This window comes from Staurois parvus, unplaced genomic scaffold (assembly GCF_062004578.1).
Source record: "Staurois parvus isolate SC_StPar_1 unplaced genomic scaffold, SC_StPar_1.0 ptg000132l, whole genome shotgun sequence".
Classification (NCBI taxonomy): domain Eukaryota; kingdom Metazoa; phylum Chordata; class Amphibia; order Anura; family Ranidae; genus Staurois; species Staurois parvus.
This window is the reverse complement of record NW_028317928.1, coordinates 2,558,194-2,581,135: the sequence shown is the minus strand read 5'-3', so window position 1 is coordinate 2,581,135 and position 22,942 is coordinate 2,558,194. Positions and strand designations below refer to the sequence as shown.

At 47.3% G+C, this 22,942-nt stretch overlaps 2 protein-coding genes across 6 annotated transcripts in view; one reads left to right on the top strand and one right to left on the bottom strand.

Moving 5' to 3' along the window:
- The window catches only part of LOC149466153 (uncharacterized), a 42,062-nt gene extending 40,144 nt beyond the window's left edge, over positions 1–1,918 (bottom strand). The window contains exon 1 of one of the 2 annotated variants that reach the window (XM_089672762.1): positions 1,732–1,918. The gene's annotated coding sequence lies outside the window, so the exon portion shown is untranslated. The remainder of the gene's footprint in view (positions 1–1,731) is intronic. The other variant, XM_089672761.1, reaches the window with a different exon arrangement.
- Positions 1,866–22,942, top strand: part of LOC149466152 (uncharacterized) — a 55,825-nt gene continuing 34,748 nt past the window's right edge. The window contains exons 1-5 of one of the 4 annotated variants that reach the window (XM_089672853.1): positions 1,866–2,035; positions 8,515–8,606; positions 8,710–8,774; positions 8,888–8,999; positions 14,611–14,703. In XM_089672853.1, coding sequence (XP_089528979.1) covers positions 8,576–8,606; positions 8,710–8,774; positions 8,888–8,999; positions 14,611–14,703 — 301 coding nt within the window. In that variant the 5' untranslated portion in view covers positions 1,866–2,035; positions 8,515–8,575. Of the gene's footprint in view, positions 2,071–8,514; positions 8,607–8,709; positions 8,775–8,887; positions 9,000–14,610; positions 14,704–22,942 lie in introns of all 4 variants that reach the window. The other 3 variants (XM_089672852.1, XM_089672854.1, XM_089672856.1) reach the window with 3 other exon arrangements.

Genomic DNA, 22,942 nt, shown 5'->3' with positions numbered 1-22,942 from the left:
ATGCCTGGTGCAGTCCTGCTATAGGTCGCCGATCACCATCATTACTAGTAAAAAAAAAATTCCAGTATCTATACCGCCATTTGTAGGGTGATCAAAGGGTTAACTGTGTGCAGGGAGTGTTTTACTAGGGGGCGGAGTCTGTGTGCTTCACTGCTCTGGATGGCTGTGCTGTGCAGTGTGCCCGAGCTGAGAGGGAGGAGAGCTGTTAGTAAATAAACAGTTCTCCCCTTCGGAGGTCCTCGGCAATCATTGGGCACTGGCGAGTAATCACCGGTTGGGACCCAGTGATTGACAGCCGCAAACGGCGGCGTGGGTAGGGCGCACGCCCCCTACCCGTCAATACAAAATCATGTATATATACACACGTGATTTTGCGCACCCATGCCGCCCTGTAGCAGTATTTCAGCTATAGGGAGGTCGGGAAGCTTGTAATTAAAAAGTCGAATAGAATACATTTATATATATATATATATATATATATATATATATATATACCAAAAAAACTATTTTCTTTAGAAAAAAAAAAAAAAACCCCATCCATTTCGGGTTTCAGCCAAGGGCATCCGGAATCTTAAGTTTCGATGCACCACTACTATGGATAGTAAAATTTAAGTCGTTTGTCGCCGTTGCACGGGAATGTGCAATTTTAAGGCGTGACATGTTTGGGATCTATTTTTTTTATTTTTTTTGCGAGTGTATTTTTTTCTCAAAAATTAGTTTGAAAAAAGCACTGCGCAAATGCCGTGCGACAAACAAAAAAGCAAAACCACCATTTTATTCTCCAGGGCCTGTTTTAAAAAATCTCTCATGTTTGGGGGGGGTTTCGAAGACAATTTCTAGGAAATAAATACAGATTTTTACGTGTAAAAAAAAAAGTGTCAGAGAAAAGCCTGGAGGTCAAGTGGTTAAAGCGGATATTTGCCTTCCACTCCCCCCCCCCCCCATTTTTTTTACACCCGACTACCTCTGGGTCCAATCAGGGGTGGACTGACAACTCATGGGGCCCCCGGGCAATAGGGGATCATGGGGCCCGTGTCCTTGCCCAAACTTAAAAAAGCCTATGAAAAAGGTACCAGGGGCATCTCATGGGGCCTCCTACTGACCCCGGGCCCTTGGGCAGTACCCAAGTTTCCAAATGGTCAGTCCGCCCCTGGGTCCAATCCAGTCCACTAAATACAAGGAAGGGGATCTGTCCTCTTTTATGTAGGTTGATCGGATCGGAGGGCAGTTTCGGGTGACCATGGATGATGCCTGTCCATCAACACAACTTTGCAGGGCTTTCCTTTCTCTGGAGTACAGACAGAAGTGTTTCTGTAGTTTTCCTTTTCAGGCCTTTTGAGAGGAGTATTGAGGGAGGGGGCTGTGATGTTTTCAGAGGCAATGTACAGCAAGCCCCCTGCTGACCTCTCCCACCAGCCACAATCTGCCTGCATTGTATATAGAAGCACAGAGACCCCGTGAAGAAACTACTAATGGTGGGGGTGTGGTGCCGGGGGAATAGGCCATCACACAGAATGCAGAGCAGCAATGAGCACTGGCCCTGTATTTTCCCTGATGGTGTCAGTCCACACACAGTGTTGGGACCCCCCATGTCTCATAATATTCAGTCCTCCTCTGCATCTGTCCATCTCCTTCATATAAAGGGGGCATACAACACCTTCCCACAATCCCCCTCGACTACCTAATCCCCATTCATTAATATTCATCAGCTCATTATTACACAGCACTCACCAGCAACTCTGACCGGAAGTCCCTGCTGTCCTCTCTGCCTGACACCGGAAGTGAATGATCTAGGCAGCACCTCCCTGTTCGGAAAGCAGGAGGGAGAGCGCCGACCCGTGCTCTCTGTTGGCCGCCATCCTGCAGGCGGTTAAGCGGTTTTCTGATTGGCTCCTTAGGGAACAGTAAAGAAGCACAAGAGGGCGGCGGCCATTTTCCTGTGGCCGGGGTGTTCTGGAGGAAGGCAAGATTGCCGCCATTTTGTTGTGGAAGAGGAAGAGGCGGGGAGGGGATGTTGTATCGCCTGCAGAGTGATGTGAGTGTGGAGAGTGTGAGCCCAGGGAGGAGGAGGTAATAATGTCTTCTTATTATGAGAGAAGGGGGTCCCAGCACTGTGTGTGGCCTGAATGGGGGGGGTCATGTCACCTCCACACCATCCTCTGATGTGTAGAATTGGATGGGGGGCGCTGCTGGGGCTGATAGAACCCCCATCCTATAGAAACACGTCTGTGGATACGACGGGGCGGGACAATAGAAAACCTCCAGGGCGTGTGCGGGTTAGCGCCCCCATTGGTTTTCTGGCTTGCTTTTGAGGCTGAAAAAGAGCTCCGCCTCCCCACATAGAGTCAAAGGAGGCATTTTTAGTATGGCGTTGTGATTGGTCACTCTGTTACAAGGAGGCGGGGTCTGGAAATGTATATATCAAATTTTTCAAACCATAGTGTGGTGATGGAGGACATCGTGGAAGATCTCGTGGCGCGGTGGCCCCGCTATGCTTCACATGTGTCATCCGTAATCAATACTGACCATACCGACCTTGAGACGGAATATCTGACCCCCCCCCCCCCCCCCGATAGGCCAATTCTGACACTCCTCTCCTACATGTCAAAATCTGCTTTTTTTTGTTTGTTAGAAAATGACTTAGAACCCCCAAACATATATATTTGTAAGCAGAGGCCCTGGAGAATAAAATGGTGTGGGGGGGAGTGCGGTTACTTATGTCACCTGAGGTTTGTGCTGCAGTTTTTCAAGTTTTTTTGGAAGAAATACACTTTAACCCCTCGCCTACCGGGCACTGTCACCCCCTTCCTGCCCAGGCCAATCTCCAGCTTTCAAAGCTGTCGCCCTTTGAATGACAATTGCGCAGTCATGCAACACTGTATTCGTATGGACATTTTTATCATTTTTTCACACAAATAGAGCTTTCTTTTGGTGGTATTTATGCTCCACTGGGTGTTTTATTTTTTGCGCTATAAACAAAAAAAAGAGCAAAAAATTTGAAACAAATAAGTTTTTCTTTGTTTCTATTATAACATTTTGCAAACAGGTCATTTTTCTCCTTCACTGATGTGCGTTGATAAGGCTGCACTGATGGACACTGATAGGCGGCACAGATAAGCAGTACTGATAGGCGGCACTGATAGGTGGCATTGATGGGCAGCACTGATATGCAACAATGATGGGCACTGACTGGCAGCACTGATGGGTGTCCCTGCTGGGCACTGGTGGGTGGCACTACTAGGTACTGATGGGCACTGATAGGTGGCACTGATAAGCAGTACTGATAGGCGGCATTGATGGGCACTGATAGACGGCACTGATAGACGGCACTGATAAGCAGTACTGATAGGCAGCACTGATGGGCAGCACTGATATGCAACTGATGGGCACTGACTGGCAGCACTGATGGGTGTCCCTGCTGGGCACTGGTGGGTGGCACTACTAGGCGCTGATGGGCACTGATAAGCAGTACTGATAGGCGGCATTGATGGGCACTGATAAGCAGTACTGATAGGCAGCACTGATATGCAACTGATGGGCACTGACTGGCAGCACTGATGGGGGTCCCTGCTGGGCACTGGTGGGTGGCACTACTAGGCACTGATGAGCGGCACTGGTGGGTGGCACTACTAGGCACTGATGAGCGGCACTGGTAGGTGGCATGCTGGGCACTGATCATCAGGGAACTGATGATGGGTGCCAATCTGTCCTCTGACAATTGCTGGTTCTCAGCAGTGCTTTTCTCACGTTGTGACAGCGTGAGGAAAGTGCAGCCGATAATTGGCAACTACATTGACTGGTGATCAATGTGTCACTGGACACGGCTGATCACATGGTAAAAGGCCACTGTGACTGGCCTATTACCACATCATGTGACCAGCTGTGTCCGTAGATCGCCGGGGGCGTGCGGGAGGCCGCATTCTGGGAGAACGTCATATGATGCTCTCCCAGGACTGGACAACCTCGCTGTAGTTGTCATTCAGGTATAGCGCAGTTGGCAAGTGGTTAAAGAAGAAATCCGGGCAAATTTTTAATTAATGTCAAATGTTCATTTCTGTATAGGGGCTAAACAAAAGGGATGCAAACTGTGTTGGTGTGAACCAGGCCTGAAATGCATTGAAAACACTCCTTGCATTTTTCATGCATTTTGCATTTTTAATTGTCATAAAATTAAAAAAAAAATGCCTCAAAAACATGCATGAAAAAATGCAAAACAGATAAAGCACAAACTGCATTGGTGTTATCCAGGCCTAAAATGCATTGAAAACGCATAAAAAAAACACATTTTTAATCTGTCCTGCAACAAGTTGGCCAAAATAAATAAATAAATAAAAAAAAGCAAAACTCATCAAAATTGTTTATGCAAAACCAGGCCTGAAATGCATTGAAAATGCTGCAAAAATGCACATGTTGCGTTTTTCATGCATTTTGCATTTTTAATCTACCCAGCTGGCAAAAACACGCGTGCAAAAATGAAAAAAGCACTGCAAAACAGACAAAACACAAACTGCATTGGTGTGATCCAGGCCTGAAATGCATTGAAAACACATAAAAAACACACACTTTTTAATCTGCCCAGCAACAAGTTGGCCAAAAAAAAAAAAAATTTCAAAAAACACAAAACACATCAAAAATGTGTATGCCAAAACACACTACAAAACAGACAAAACGCAAACGGTGCTGGTGTGGACCAGGCCTGAAATGCATTGAAAACCCAGCAAAAATGCGCATGTTGAGTTTTTTATGCATTTTGCGTTTTCAATCTGCCCAGCAACAAGTTGGAAAAAAAAATGAAAAATGCATCAATAAATGTGTCAAAAATTCAAAACGTACTGCAAAACGGACAAAACACAAACTGCATTGGCACGAACCAGGCCTGAAATGCATTGAAAACGCATCAAAAACGCACTTTTTGTTTTAGATATGTATTGCGTTTTTAATCTGCCCAGCAACAAGTTGGCCAAAGAAAAAACGCAAAGGCAAAAAAAAAGTGTAAAACAAATTTTAAACAATGCATGCAAAATGTACTAAAAACAAACTGCATTGGTGTTAACCAGACCTGAAATGCACTGAAAACCCATTAATAAAAAAAACTCACACATGTTACATTTGGATGCATTTTTGGAGTCACATGACCTATGAAAAATGCACCCGAAATGTGGTAAAATCATGCGTTTTTGGTGGCCATTATCGGCTCCTTTTTTCCTATCGGCAAAATGCTGATAACACAATTTTTGACTGATACATTTCGGCCGCCGATATATATCGGTGAATCCATGCGCTTTGATGGCCGTGAATGCGCTGCACTTGCGAGGTGTGTTTGGGGTGCCATTAACAATGAAAGATACGCACATCTCGCAAAAAGCAGTGTGGGAAACGCACAAAGAAAGTGCCTAAAAAGGGAAGTTCCGGCTTTTCTTCCTCCTCCTCCTCCCCCCAACCACAATATTTTTTTTTTCTGGGAGAGGGTACTTGACAGGTACTCACTCCCACTTCCACTTGGATCACCTAGGCAATTGGAGCGGAAGTTCGATGTCCCCCTCCCGCAACCTTCTGAGGCATGTCACAGGTCGTAGGAGGCTGCGGGTCTATTGAGACAGCGCAGCACTACTCATGCAAGTGCAGTGGAAAGAATAGTACCCCATTACTGGTGTCAGTGGGAGGAATAGTGTCCCATCATTGGTATCAGTGGAGGAATAGTGCCCCATCATTGGTGTCAGTGGGAGGAATAGTGTCCCATCATTAGTATCAGTGGGAGGAATAGTGTCCCATCATTGGTATCAGTGGGAGGAATAGTGCCTCATCATTGGTATCAGTGGAGGAATAGTACCCCATCATTGGTGTTAGTGGGAGGAATAGTGCCCCATCATTGGTATCAGTGGGAGGAATAGTGCCCCATCATTGGTATCAGTGGGAGGAACAGTGCCCCATCATTGGTATCAGTGGGAGGAATAGTGTCCCATCATTGGTATCAGTGGGAGGAATAGTGCCCCATCATTGGTATCAGTGGGAAGAATAGTGCTCCATCATTGGTATCAGTGGGAGGAATAGTGCCCCATCATTGGTATCTGTGGGAGGAATAGTGTCCCATCATTGGTATCAGTGGGAGGAATAGTGTCCCATCATTGGTATCAGTGGGAGGAATAGTGCCCCATCATTGGCGTCAGTGGGAGGAATAGTGCCCCATCATTGGTATCAGTGGGAGGAATAGTGCCCCATCATTGGTATCAGTGGGAGGAATAGTGTCCCATCATTGGTATCAGTGGAGGAATAGTGCCCCATCATTGGTATCAGTGGGAGGAATAGTGTCCCATCATTGGTATCAGTGGGAGGAATAGTGCCTCATCATTGGTATCAGTGGAGGAATAGTACCCCATCATTGGTGTTAGTGGGAGGAATAGTGCCCCATCATTGGTATCAGTGGGAGGAACAGTGCCCCATCATTGGTATCAGTGGGAGGAATAGTGCCCCATCATTGGTATCAGTGGGAGGAATAGTGTCCCATCATTGGTATCAGTGGAGGAATAGTGCCCCATCATTGGTATCAGTGGGAGGAATAGTGTCCCATCATTGGTATCAGTGGGAGGAATAGTGCCTCATCATTGGTATCAGTGGAGGAATAGTACCCCATCATTGGTGTTAGTGGGAGGAATAGTGCCCCATCATTGGTATCAGTGGGAGGAACAGTGCCCCATCATTGGTATCAGTGGGAGGAACAGTGTCCCATCATTGGTATCAGTGGGAGGAACAGTGTCCCATCATTGGTATCAGTGGGAGGAATAGTGTCCCATCATTGGTATCAGTGGGAGGAATAGTGCCCCATCATTGGTATCAGTGGGAAGAATAGTGCCCCATCATTGGTATCAGTGGGAGGAATAGTGTCCCATCATTGGTATCAGTGGAGGAATAGTACCCCATCATTGTTATCAGTGGGAGGAATAGTGCCCCATCATTGGTGTCAGTGGGAGGAATAGTGTCCCATCATTGGTATCAGTGGGAGGAATAGTGTCCCATCATTGGTATCAGTGGGTAGAATAGTGCCCCATCATTCGTGTCAGTGGGAGGAATAGTGCCCCATCATTCGTGTCAGTGGGAGGAATAGTGCCCCATCATTGGTATCGGTGGGAGGAATAGTGCCCCATCATTGGTATCGGTGGGAGGAGTAATGCCCCATCATTGGTATCGGTGGGAGGAATAGTGTCCCATCATTGGTATCAGTGGGTGGAATAGTGTCCCATCATTGGTGTCAGTGGGAGGAACAGTGTCCCATCATTGGTGTCAGTGGGAGGAATAGTGTCCCATCATTGGTGTCAGTGGGAGGAATAGTGTCCCATCATTGGTATCATTGGGAGGTATAGTGCCCCATCATTGGCGTCAGTGGGAGGAATAGTGCCCCATCATTGGTGTCAGTGGGGAGGAATAGTGCCCCATCATTGGTGTCAGTGGGAGGAATAGTGCCCCATCATTGGTGTTAGTGGGAGTAATAGTGCCCCATCATTGGTGTCAGTGGGAGGAATAGTGCCCCATCATTGGTGTCAGTGGGCGGAATAGTGCCCCATCATTGGTGTCAGTGGGCGGAATAGTGCCCCATCATTGGTGTCAGTGGGCGGAATAGTGCCCCATCATTGGTGTCAGTGGGCGGAATAGTGCCCCATCATTGGTGTCAGTGGGAGGAATAGTGCCCCATGGTTGTGTCACTGGAAAGAATAGTGCCCCATTGCTGGTGTCATTGGGAGGAATAGTGCCCCATTGCTGGTGTCAGTGGAAAGAATAATACCCCATTGCTGTCAGTGGGAGGAATAGTGCCCCATCGTGGGTGTCAGTGGGAAGAATAATACCTTATTGGTGTCAGTGGGAGGAATAGTACCCCAAGAACTGGATAAAGACAAACAATGAGCCACATCTGGCCCTCAGGCCGCAGTTTGGGGACCTCTGCTCTAGAAAATGTCCTATCTACAGCCCCGAATAAGAGGTCGGCTGTTTCCCCTAAACGCGTTGGCTACATCTGTCACCCTTATGATTGTCAAAGTTCTGAAACCATCCAGTGAGAGGATCATCTGTTAACCCGCTCTCGATTTCTGGACAACCTGAGCGGGGACAAAAGTCCGACGTGGCACTCTGCATTTATCAGGGGCATAGGTCTGTTTGATGGTCATCGAGTCATTCTAGGTTGGACGTCCACTTTGACCTCTTGGTCACACACCCCTCCTTACGCCATTAGCCATCGATCTAAAGCAGGGGTAGGCAAACTGCAGCTCTCTAGCTGTTGTGGAACTACATTTCTCATGAGGCACTGCAAAGATTACACAATTGAGTTACAGCTATGACTTGCAGAGGCATGATGGGACTTGTAGTCTTGCGGCTCTTGGGTTGCCTACCCCCTGATCTAAGGACACGTAGAGCACAGTTTAGTGGAACGGCCACTGTTTAGACCCAGAATTGTGCATGCACGCCGCCATCCGATCCACACACGTATTTGTAACCTTTTTGTGCGATTTTCTTTACTCGTTGCAGTTGCGAGCCGGACAAACGGAATAGAAGGAGAACCTCAACAACACTCTGAAAGGAGGTGACCATGGAGAGCTGGCCCCCCCGAATGTCAGAAGGTAAGAGGAGAGAAGAGTATTGGGGATCCACCTAGATACACACATACTCTGATAGAAAGACCCTAGGAACGCCGTGTCCAATCAGTGTGTGTGTTTCCTACAGGTGGATCCAGTAATAAAAATACATCGGATAGACAGGAAGGACGCAATTTCCCACAGTGTCACCAGGTAGCAGACCATTGCCTTTATGATGCTCTAGTCTCCATAATCCCCGTATCATTTCTATGGATGATCGTTAGCTCTACGGTATAGCGGGTGACATTTGTTTTTGTGTTTTCAAGAGTGGAAATTCAAGTGGCATTAAAGCGGAAGTGAAGGAAGAAGTAGAAGAGACCTACATGTGGGGTGATGAGCAGTGTATTGAGGAGGAAATTGCTCCCGAGATCAGCACAGGTGAGTTGGTATTTTGTAAAAGCGTGATTCTTGTGAGCTACTATGGTGCGTTTTAGGCATTTATGTCTTTGTAAGGTGAGTGAATGAAATACAAATAAACAATGTACAGTATATCCACACATATACACACACACACATATATATATATATATATATATACACACACACACATATATATACACACATACATGCACATACATATTACCAGACACTTTAAACTCCAATCAAGAGATCAAACGAGCAGATGGTGTTCAGATCCCACTTTTGCACGATATTCTAATTTTTTTGAGTTTCACAAGTATATAATTGAAAACACCACTATGAATCGTGTGCTAAATAAATATACTGTACTTGTGTGATGTGATGTGAAAAAATATTTAAATAATTAAATATATGAAAATCAAGTAATTGGGTCGCCTACACCATACACATGTGGAGCTCCACCTGAAAAAAAAAATAAGTCAGTAGCTTCAAAAACTGTAGCTGCTGACTCTTAAAATACAGCCACTTACCTGTCCCTCAGTCTAGAGGTGTCCTCACCAACACTGGTTTAACCAGCCGTCTTCTCTCCCTGGTGCCAGCATCTTCAGTGTGGGCATGCGTGAGAAGCGCTGCTCTTTGTGAATGGCCCCGTAGTCCTCTGGGAGCTGTCATGTGTCCCACAAGACTATGGGGAGGGAGGGGGGAGGGCAACTTCCGCTTACCTAGGCGATCACAGCAGAAGTGGGAGCGGGGGTACCTGTCAGTTTCGGGTACCCGCAAACTCCCACCCCCGCTCCTCAGAGGTGCCAAACCTTAATGCGGAACTTCCCCTTTTGGGTGGAGCTCCGCTTTAAGGTCACTTTGTGGTAAAATTAAGAAAGCATAAACCCTGATTAGTGTACAGAGCCTTGAAAAAGTCTTCACACCCCTTGAAATTTTCCACGTCTAGTCATGCTACAACCAAAACCGTCAATGTATTTTATTGGAATTTTATGTGATAGATCAACACAAAGTGGCACTTAATTGTAAAAATTTTTTTACAAATAAATATCTGAAAAGTGTGGCGGCATTTGTATTCACCCCCTTTACTCTGATACCCCTAACTAAAATCTATGGAACTAATTGCCTTCAGAAATCACCTAATTAGTAAATAGAGTCCACCTGTGTGTCATGTGATCTAGGTATGAATACAGCTTTTCTGTGAAGCCCTCAGAGGTTTGTTAGAGAACATTAGTGAACAAACAGCATCATGAAGGCCAAGGAACACACCAGACAGGTCAGGGATAAAGTTGTGGAGAAGTTTAAAGCAGGGTTAGGTTATAAAAAAATATTCCAAGCTTTGAACATCTCACGGAGCACTGTTCAATCCATCATCCGAAAATGGAAAGAGTATGGCAAACCGCCAAACCTACCAAGACATGGCCATCCACCTAAACTGACAGGCCGGGCAAGGAGAGCATTCATCAGAGAAGCAGCCAAGAGGTCCATGGGAACTCTGGAGGAGCTGCAGAGATTCACAGCTCAGCTGGGAGAATCTGTCCACAGGACAACTATTAGTCGTGCACTCCACAAATCTGGCCTTTATGGAAGAGTGACAAGAAGAAAGCCATTGTTGAAGGAAAGCCATAAGAAGTCCCGTTTGCAGTTTGTGAGAAGCCATGTGGGGGACACAGCAAACGTGGAAGAACGGGCTCTGGTCAGATGAGAACAAAATTTAACTTTTTGGTCTAAAAGCAAACGCTATGTGTGGCGGAAAACTAACACTGCACATCACCCTGAACACACCCTCCCCACCGTGAAACGTGGTGGCAGCATCATGTTTCTTCAGTAGGGACAGGGAGCTGGTCAGAGTTGATGGGAAGATGGATGGAGCCAAATACAGGGAAATCTTTGAAGAAAACCTGTTAAGAGTCTACAAAAGACTAGAGACCGGGGCGGAGGTTCCCCTTCCAGCAGGACAATGACCCAAAACATCCAGCCAGAGCTACAATGGAATGGTTTAGATCAAAGCTTCTTCATGTGTTAGAATGGCCCAGTCACAGTCCAGACCCAAATCCAATGGAGAATCTGTGGCCAGACCTGAAAATTGCTGTTCCCAGACGCTCTCCATCCAATCTGGCAGAGCTTGAGCAATTCTGCAAAGAAGAATTGGCAGAAATGTCCCTCTCTAGATGTGCAAGGAGACATCCCCAAAAAGACTTGCAGCTGGAATTGCAGGGAAAGGGGGTCCTACAAAGTATTGACTCCGGGGGGCTGAATACAAATGCCGCCACACTTTTCACAGATTTATTGGTTAAAAATAGTGAACACCATTTCTCATTTTCCTTCCACTTCACAATGATGTGCCACTTTGTGTTGGTCTATCACATCCAATCCCAATAAAATACATTGATGGTTTTGGGGCCCAAGGGCAGAACCATCTCTGCGCTACAAACCAGCTAGTTGTCTGGGGTTATCCCCTAAAGCAGGGGTCTCCAAACTTTATAAACAATTTGCTGTCCTTCTGACTTTAGGGGGGCTGGACTGTGGCCAGTGGGAGAAGACAATGTCCTGGCATCAGTAGGAGTAAAGAATGTCTCATCATTGGTATTAACGGGAGATATAGTGCCCCATAACTGGTATCCGTGGGAAGAATAGTTTCCAATTGTTGGTGTCAGTGGAATGTATAGTGTCCCATCATTGGTGTCAGTGGGAGGAATAGTGCCCCATCACTGGTGTCAGTGGGAGGAATAGTGCCCCATCATTGGTATCAGTGGAAGGAATAGTGTCCCATCATTGGTATCAGTGGGAGGAATAGTGCTCCATCATTGGTATCAGTGGGAGGAATAGTGCCCCATCACTGGTGTCAGTGGGAGGAATAGTGCTCCATCATTGGTTTTAGTGGGAGGAATAGTGCCGCATCATTAGTATCAGTGGGAGGAATAATGACCCATTATTGCTGTTAGTGGAAGGAATAGTGCCCCATTCATTGGTGTCAGTGGGAGGAATAATGACCCATTGTTGGTGTCAACATATTTATCCCTATTGGGGGGGATATGATCTCCATGTATAATAGATAAGGGGAGACATGATCTCCATGTATAATACATAAGGGGGGGATATGATCTCCATGTATAATACATAAGGAGGATATAATCTCCATGTATAATAAGGGAGGATATGATCTCCATGTAGAATACATAAGGGGGGATATGATTTCCATGTATAATATATAAGGGGGGATATGATTTCCATGTATAATATATAAGGGGGGATATGATCTCCATGTATAATACATAAGGGGGGATATGATCTCCATGTATAATACATAAGGGGGGATATGATCTCCATGTATAATACATAAGGGGGGATATGATCTCCATGTGTAATACATAAGGGGGGATATGATCTCCATGTGTAATACATAAGGGGGGATATGATCTCCATGTGTAATACATAAGGGGGGATATGATCACCATGTATAATACATAAGGGGGATATGATCTCCATGTATAATACATAAGGGGGGATATGATCTCCATGTATAATAGATAAGGGGGGACATGATCTCCATGTATAATACATAAGGGGGGACATGATCTCCATGTATAATACATAAGGAGGATATAATCTCCATGTATAATAAGGGAGGATATGATCTCCATGTATAATACATAAGGGGGGATATGATTTCCATGTATAATATATAAGGGGGGATATGATTTCCATGTATAATATATAAGGGGGGATATGATCTCCATGTATAATACATAAGGGGGGATATGATCTCCATGTATAATACATAAGGGGGGATATGATCTCCATGTATAATACATAAGGGGGGATATGATCTCCATGTGTAATACATAAGGGGGGATATGATCTCCATGTGTAATACATAAGGGGGGATATGATCTCCATGTGTAATACATAAGGGGGGATATGATCACCATGTGTAATACATGGGGGGGATATGATCTCCATGTATAATACATAAGGGGGGATATGATCTCCATGTATAATAGATAAGGGGGGACATGATCTCCATGTATAATACATAAGGGGGATATGATCACCGTGTATAATACATAAGGGGGGGACATGATCTCCATGTATAATACATAAGGGGGGACATGATCTCCATGTATAATACATAAGGGGGGACATGATCTCCACGTATAATACATAAGGAGGGATATGATCTCCACGTGTAATACATAAGGGGGGATAGGATCTCCATGTATAATACATAAGGGTGGGACATGATCTCCATGTATAATAGATAAGGGGGGACATGATCTCAATGTATAATACATAAGGGGGATATGATCACCATGTATAATACATAGGGGGGGGATATGATCTCCATGTATAATACATAAGGGGGGATATGATCTCCATGTGTAATACATAAGGGGGATATGATCTCCATGTGTAATCCATAAGGGGGGGGATATGATCTCCATGTATAATACATAAGGGGGGGATATGATCTCCATGTATAATACATAAGGGGGATATGATCTCCATGTATAATACATAAGGGGGATATGATCTCCATGTATAATACATAAGGGGGATATGATCTCCATGTATAATACATAAGGGGGGATATGATCTCCATGTATAATACATAAGGGGGATATGATCTCCATGTATAATACATAAGGGGGGGGGATATGATCTCCATGTATAAATACATCAGTGGTTCATATAGTGAACTCGGTGTAGAGTTATTCGCTGAGGTCATCACAGAGGACAAGGGGGCGCTCTTTATGTCCGGAGGAAAAAAAATTAATTCTCCAAACACAGAAAGGTTTCTTCACAGTGAGAGCTGTGAAAATGTGTAATAGATTCCCTCAAGAGTTGGTTCTGGCCAGCTCAGTGGATTGCTGTAGGAAAGTCCTGGATTCTTTCTTGGATACACAGAATATAACTGGATATAACTTATAGGTAAAGTTGATCCAGGGAATATCTGATTGCCTCTCGGGGGATCAGGAAGGAATTTTGTTCCCTGTAGGAGTAAATTGGATCATGCTTTGCTGAGTTTTATTGCACTCCTCTGGATCAACTGTGGATGTAGGATTATAACTTTTTTTTTTTTTTTTTTTAATGGTTGAACTAGATGGACTTTTGTCTTTTTTCAGCCAGACTAACTATGTAACACAGTAAACTCTAAAGCCTTAAAATGGTTCCATATCCTCCTTGTTCAGTCACTACAACAATCTCTGGTCAGGAAGGGGGGTAAATCCTCTGGAGGGCAAGTGCTTAATGGCACCCCAAATGAAAAACATGCAAGAATGCACTTGGCACAGTGCCAAAAAAATAGGAGCTACTTTTGGTACCAAATGCGTTGCGTCCTTCAGGTGTGAATGCAGCCTTAACCCAGAGAAGAGTCCCAGATCCTCCTTGTTCAGTCACTTCAACAATCTCTTCTTCTCCCCCTTCCTCTGTCAGTAGACAGTAATGGGGGTACAGTATGTGCCCAGTGGGGGGGGGGGGGGGGTCAGGAGCCATCAGTCTCTATTAGACTCTGGCTCTCCTCCTCACATCATGTCATTGAGACGTGACCAGTCTCCCCCCACACACACTCTCTGGGGTCTCTCATACATCTCAGTACAGGGGGCTTCACTTTCATCTTTATTCACAGACACCAGAGGCACTCTGGGAAGCACTAGAGCTGAGGAAGGAAGGAGGAAAAGCAGAATAAAAGAGGAAGACATCCGTACAGAGATCAAGACAAGTGAGTAATACAAAAAAGATTTGCAGAGTCTTCTTGTTAGGATAACGCTTAGTGCATCTAACCCCCCCTTTTTTTTATAGTGGTGAGGGTTTAGAACCTTTGTCATGTTTTTTTTTATCAATGTCTGTTCCCCCATTATAGAAATAAGGGGGAAAATCCTGTGCTACACCCCAAACAATACAATGTGTGAATAAATGTGTTAAAAAATATTCTGAAACAATAGTGAAAACAATTAGTGAACTGCTGCTACTCTTTCCCTGAACACCACAAAATGCAAAATATATACCGTATTTTTCGCTCCATAAGACGCACCTGACCAGAAGACGCACCTAGGTTTTAGAGGCAGAAAACAGGAAAAAAAAATTCTGAACTAATGGACTGCAGACATAGTAGAGGAGATGACCAGAGACTGCGGACAGTACAGGGATGACCAGTGACTGCGGACAGTACAGGGATGACAAGTGATTGCGGACAGTACAGGGATGACCAGAGACTGCGGACAGCACAGGGATGACCAGAGACTGCGGACAGCACAGGGATGACCAGAGACTGCGGACAGCACAGGGATGACCAGAGACTGCGGACAGCACAGGGATGACCAGAGACTGCGGACAGCACAGGGATGACCAGAGACTGCGGACAGCACAGGGATGACCAGAGACTGCGGACAGCACAGGGATGACCAGAGACTGCGGACAGCACAGGGATGACCAGAGACTGCGGACAGCACAGGGATGACCAGAGACTGCGGACAGCACAGGGATGACCAGAGACTGCGGACAGCACAGGGATGACCAGAGACTGCGGACAGCACAGGGATGACCAGAGACTGTGGACAGCACAGGGATGACCAGAGACTGCGGACAGCACAGGGATGACCAGAGACTGCGGACAGCACAGGGATGACCAGAGACTGCGGACAGCACAGGGATGACCAGAGACTGCGGACAGCACAGGGATGACCAGAGACTGCGGACAGCACAGGGATGACCAGAGACTGCGGACAGCACAGGGATGACCAGAGACTGCGGACAGCACAGGGATGACCAGAGACTGCGGACAGCACAGGGATGACCAGAGACTGCGGACAGCACAGGGATGACCAGAGACTGCGGACAGCACAGGGATGACCAGAGACTGCGGACAGCACAGGGATGACCAGAGACTGCGGACAGCACAGGGATGACCAGAGACTGCGGACAGCACAGGGATGACCAGAGACTGCGGACAGCACAGGGATGACCAGAGACTGCGGACAGCACAGGGATGACCAGAGACTGCGGACAGCACAGGGATGACCAGAGACTGCGGACAGCACAGGGATGACCAGAGACTGCGGACAGCACAGGGATGACCAGAGACTGCGGACAGCACAGGGATGACCAGAGACTGCGGACAGCACAGGGATGACCAGAGACTGCGGACAGCACAGGGATGACCAGTGACTGCGGACAGCACAGGGATGACCAGTGACTGCGGACAGCACAGGGATGACCAGTGACTGCGGACAGCACAGGGATGACCAGTGACTGCGGACAGCACAGGGATGACCAGTGACTGCGGACAGCACAGGGATGACCAGTGACTGCGGACAGCACAGGGATGACCAGTGACTGCGGACAGCACAGGGATGACCAGTGACTGCGGACAGCACAGGGATGACCAGTGACTGCGGACAGCACAGGGATGACCAGTGACTGCGGACAGCACAGGGATGACCAGTGACTGCGGACAGCACAGGGATGACCAGTGACTGCGGACAGCACAGGGATGACCAGTGACTGCGGACAGCACAGGGATGACCAGTGACTGCGGACAGCACAGGGATGACCAGTGACTGCGGACAGCACAGGGATGACCAGTGACTGCGGACAGCACAGGGATGACCAGTGACTGCGGACAGCACAGGGATGACCAGTGACTGCGGACAGCACAGGGATGACCAGTGACTGCGGACAGCACAGGGATGACCAGTGACTGCGGACAGCACAGGGATGACCAGTGACTGCGGACAGCACAGGGATGACCAGTGACTGCGGACAGCACAGGGATGACCAGTGACTGCGGACAGCACAGGGATGACCAGTGACTGCGGACAGCACAGGGATGACCAGTGACTGCGGACAGCACAGGGATGACCAGTGACTGCGGACAGCACAGGGATGACCAGTGACTGCGGACAGCACAGGGATGACCAGTGACTGCGGACAGCACAGGGATGACCAGTGACTGCGGACAGCACAGGGATGACCAGTGACTGCGGACAGCACAGGGATGACCAGTGACTGCGGACAGCACAGGGATGACCAGTGACTGCGGACAGCACAGGGATGACCAGTGACTGCGGACAGCACAGGGATGACCAGAGACTGCGGACAGCACAGGGATGACCAGAGACTGCGGACAGCACAGGGATGACCAGAGACTGCGGACAGTACAGGAGATGACTGCTGACCTTTGGGGAGGGAGGGGGAGCGGGTACCTGAAATTGAGAGTTTTTCTTTGATCTTACCTGTTCCTCTATCCAGCCGCGTGCTGTCTACCCAGCTTCTGTAGTGTGGGCGCTCGGCGGACAGCCCGATGCCCAGTGCGCATGCGCGAGAAGCGCTGCGCTTTGTGATTGGTCCGGTGGCTTCTGGGATCTGTCATGTGTCCCTGGTACCGCCTTACCATTCACAAAGAGCACCGCTTCTTGTGCATGCGCACTTGGGACCCGGCTGTCACGCACACTACAGAAGCCGGGAAGACAGCGCGCCGCTGGATAGAGGAACAGGTAAGGTCCCACTGCAGAGCTGAGCGGCCGGCCCGGTATTCTGACAGGGCGGCGGTGAAAATACCGGACCGGCCGCTCTAAGACGCACTGACATTTTCCCTCCTTTTTTGGGGGGAAAAAAGTGCGTCTTATGGAGCGAAAAATACGGTATATATATATATATATATAAATAAAATGAGTGCGCTGTTCACTAAATCATAAACATAAATATATCATAATGATTATAATCATAAACAATCAATCAAATAAATTCTGCTGCATAAATTAATTGAAATGATATAAGTCCACATTCATATATTAAATAATTAAAAGTCCCAAGATCCAATAACACAGTGCTGTGTGCTAAAGAAATCCTCCAACGGAAAGTGCATAGGTGTCCACAAATGCTTGGCACAAAAGAAAAAATCAGCTTCCTACCAGACACTCCAATCAAGAGATCAAACGACCTCAAGAAGAAAACTTCTCTTCACAATAAGAAAACTTGAAACTATGAAGTTTTCTTCTTGTGTTTTAAACCTTCCCTTGCATGATGTGGAGAGCTGTCTGATGTGATGGATTCGTTCAAGTGAACCTGCAGTTGTCCATTCATCTCCATGATACGGCTGACTAGGGTGTCAGTGTGGGATCTGAACACCATCTGCTCATGTGATCTCTTGATTGGAGATTAAAGTGTCTGGTAACAGGCTGATTTTTTTTTTTTCTTTTGAGTCAAGAATTTGTGGTCACCTATGCACTTTCCGTTGATGGATTTCTTTAGCACACAGCACTGTATTATTGGATCTTGGGACTTTTAATTATGTAATATATGAATGTGGACTCATATAATTTCAATTAATGTATACACATTTTTTGTGTAGCAGCATTTATTTGATTGATTTAATGTTTGATTATTTAGTGAACAGTGCACTCATTTTATATATGTGTGTGTGCGCGCGTGTGTATGTGTGTATATATATATATATATATATATATATATATATGTTTGTGTATGTATGTATATATATATATATATATATATATATATATATATATATATATATATATATTCCCCCATTATGAAGATTAGCCGGCCCCTGCATGTTAATGCCATGATGTGCTACTATGCACCACATACCAGTACATTATGGCAGACTTACCTTTCCAATGGAGCGCGGGCTGCCTGGGCTTTCTTCCTCACCCGGTCTTCTATCCTGGTTTGTGCTCTCTAGGCATTTGAATGCGTGGACTGTGATGACATCATTCCCACTCAGGCGCTTGGAAGTCACGATCACGGCACAGTGCTGTCTGCATTGACGGCACACTCAGTCTCCCCTTAATGTAGAGCTACTGTGCATGTGCCGGTGACATCACCGGCTGCATCTGCAGTGAATGTCTTCAAAATGGTGGAAGTTTAGAAGATATTCTCAGTACCTACATGTAAGCCTTATTAATAGTGTTGTATTCCTTGTTCTGTGCTGCCGCACGGGCATGACCTGTCACCGGCTGTGTCCCACTAGACAGAGCCGATGACAGATCACTGTACCGACCCACTGCCAGTACCATGTGTTCATTGTGACCAATTACAGCAGATCACATGACAATTGTAAACAACAAATGGTTTCTATTCATGCCATTTATTGTGTACAATTGTGTTGCTAGCTGTGATTGGTCACAGTGATCACATGGTATAGACTGGGCCAATCACAGCTAATCACAACAAAACACACTGAATGAATCAAACGATTTCATTCAATAAAAATGCTTGCTAATAGCAGTGAAATTCACTGCTCTAAGCAATAACATGTAAAAAAAAAAAGAAAAATCCTGATCACTTCCCCAGAGTAGTACAATATTTCTATGGTGTTGTTTTGCTCTGGTCACAGTTTGCTTACAAAAAAAAAAAGATCAGTATTCCTTATCACCGGCCACAATTATGTGATGATGCTGTGACAGTATGTTAAAAAAAAAAAAAATGTGAAAATTTTTTTTTTCTTCTTAATTTCTTCATTTTCCAAAATATTATGACAAGTAATATAATATAAATCTCGTCATACCTCTTACCAAAAATTTTGGACTGTCTACTTCTAAAAAGAGTCATTTTGTGGGGGGATATTTGTACTGTCTTGACATTTTTGGGCCTCGAGAAATGAGATCAGTACAGCAGGATTGATCGATTTTCAGATATATATACCATAGCCTGTGAACTCTAGAACAGTGGTTCTCAACCTTTCTAATGCCGCGACCCCTTAATACAGTTCCTCATGTTGTGGTGACCCCCAACCATAAAAATATTTTCATTGCTACTTCATAACTGTAATTTTGCAGTGGGAGGAGTAGTGCCATGTCATTGGTGTCAGTGGAAGGAGTAGTGCCCCATCACTGATGTCAGTGGGATGAATAGTGCCCCATCGTTGGTGTCAGTGGGAGGAGTAGTGCCCCATCGTTGGTGTCAGTGGGAGGAGTAGTGCCCCATCGTTGGTGTCAGTGGGGGGAGTAGTGCCCCATCGTTGGTGTCAGTGGGGGGAGTAGTGCTCCATCACTGGTGTCAGTGGGAGGAATAGTGCCACATCATTGGTGTCAGTGGGAGGAATAGTGCCCCATCATTGGTGTCAGTGGGCGGAGTAGTGCCCCATCATTGGGGTCAGTGGGGGGAGTAGTGCCCCATCATTGGTGTCAGTGGGGGGAGTAGTGCCCCATCATTGGTGTCAGTGGGGGGAGTAGTGCCCCATCACTGGTGTCAGTGGGGGGAGTAGTGCCCCATCACTGGTGTCAGTGGGGGGAGTAGTGCCCCATCACTGGTGTCAGTGGGGGGAGTAGTGCCCCATCACTGGTGTCAGTGGGGGGAGTAGTGCCCCATCACTGGTGTCAGTGGGAGGAATAGTCCCACATCATTGGTGTCAGTGGGAGGAATAGTGCCCCATCATTGGTGTCAGTGGGAGGAATAGTGCCCCATCATTGGTGTCAGTGTGGTGGAGGGGAGAATAGTGCCCCATCATTGGGGTCAGGGGGGGGGGGGAAATAGTGTCCCATCGTTGGTGTCAGTGGGGGGAGGAATAGTGCCCCATCATTGGTGTCAGTGGGAGGAATAGTGCCCCATCATTGATGTCAGTGTGGTGGAGGGGAGAATAGTGCCCCATCATTGGGGTCAGGGGGGGGGGGGAAATAGTGTCCCATCGTTGGTGTCAGTGGGGGGAGGAATAGTGCCCCATCATTGGTGTCAGTGGGAGGAATAGTGCCCCATCATTGATGTCAGTGTGGTGGAGGGGAGAATAGTGCCCCATCATTGGGGTCAGGGGGGGGGGGGAATAGTGCCCCATCGTTGGTGTCAGTGGGGGGAAGAATAGTGCCCCATCGTTGGTGTCAGTGGGGGGAGGAATACTGCCCCATCGTTGGTGTCAGTGGGGGGAGGAATACTGCCCCATCGTTGGTGTCAGTGGGGGGAGGAATACTGCCCCATCGTTGGTGTCAGTGGGGGGAGGAATACTGCCCCATCGTTGGTGTCAGTGGTGGGAGGAATACTGCCCCATCGTTGGTGTCAGTGGGGGGAGGAATACTGCCCCATCGTTGGTGTCAGTGGGGGGAGGAATACTGCCCCATCGTTGGTGTCAGTGGGGGGAGGAATACTGCCCCATCGTTGGTGTCAGTGGGGGGAGGAATACTGCCCCATCGTTGGTGTCAGTGGGGGGAGGAATACTGCCCCATCGTTGGTGTCAGTGGGGGGAGGAATACTGCCCCATCGTTGGTGTCAGTGGGGGGAGGAATACTGCCCCATCGTTGGTGTCAGTGGGGGGAGGAATACTGCCCCATCGTTGGTGTCAGTGGGGGGAGGAATAGTGCCCCATCGTTGGTGTCAGTGGGGGGAGGAATAGTGCCCCATCGTTGGTGTCAGTGGGGGGAGGAATAGTGCCCCATCGTTGGTGTCAGTGGGGGGAGGAATAGTGCCCCATCGTTGGTGTCAGTGGGGGGAGGAATAGTGCCCCATCATTGGTGTCAGTGGGGGGAGTAGTGCCCCATCACTGGTGTCAGTGGGGGGAGTAGTGCCCCATCACTGGTGTCAGTGGGGGGGAGGAATAGTGCCACATCGTTGGTGTCAGTGGGGGGAGGAATAGTGCCACATCGTTGGTGTCAGTGGGGGGAGGAATAGTGCCCCATCGTTGGTGTCAGTGGGGGGAGGAATAGTGCCCCATCGTTGGTGTCAGTGGGGGGAGGAATAGTGCCCCATCGTTGGTGTCAGTGGGGGGAGGAATAGTGCCCCATCGTTGGTGTCAGTGGGGGGAGGAATAGTGCCCCATCGTTGGTGTCAGTGGGGGGAGGAATAGTGCCCCATCGTTGGTGTCAGTGGGGGGAGGAATAGTGCCCCATCGTTGGTGTCAGTGGGGGGAGGAATAGTGCCCCATCGTTGGTATTAGTGACACAAATGATGGGGCACTATTCCTCCCACTGACACCAATGATACTTACCTTGCTGACCCCTGCTCCAGCCTGGGCTCGCTCTCTCACTTACCTGTCAGCTGTCTTCCTTCTCTGGCCGCTCTCCTCTTCACTCGCTCCCTCGGTCTTCTTTGATGTCCGCGCGCTGCCGCTTGGCTCCTCCTCTCCAAGCTCCACCTCTTCGCCGGTGATTGGCCGCCTGTGTGCCTCTCCTGAGCTACAGTTCCGGTGGCCAATCAGCGGCGAGGAGGCGGAGCTGCTGAGCGATCTTGGAGGTGTGGCCGGGTGACAGCAGCGTATCATCCCGCCCACACATCGCCGGAGACTGCAGCGGTGTCTCGGTTCCTAAGACCATCGGAAATATGTGTTTTCCGATGGTCTTAGGCGACCCCTGGGAAATGGTCGTTCGACCCCCAAAGGGGTCGCGACCCCCAGGTTGAGAACCGCTGCTCTAGAACATTCCTACAGACTAAATAATTCACACCGATTTGGATTATTTTCACCAAAGCAATGTAGCAGAATACATTTTAATCTACATTTCTGTAGAAAGAATATTTGCAAAATTTTATAACAGAAACAAAGAAAAATGTGCTTTTTTTTTCAACATTTTCAGTCTTTTTTTCATTTATTTAGCAAAAAAAAAAACCCCATTGGTGATTAAAAACCAAAAGAAAGCTCTATTTGTATGAAAAAATGCTAATATAGATGGAACACAGTGATCACTATGGCCGCCGGCATTGATCGCATAAAAAGAACCTGGCAGACTGGTTGTGCTGAAGTCGATCGATGGTTCTGACCTCAGTACAACCAGCCTGCCCATAGATGGAGTGTATCCTGGCCAGTCCCTGCTGAACCAGCTGAGATTCAGTCCATCTGTGGCTGGATTTAGACGTACTTGCTGTCCTGGCGGCATTGGTTTCATCAGACAGGCAGTGAACAGAAATCTGCAACAGGGACACAAAAATTCAAAGCCGATAGAGGTTCTAACCTTTTTTAACCACTTCAATCCCTGGCACTTTTACCCCCTTCCTGCCGAGGACAATTTTCAGGTTTCAGC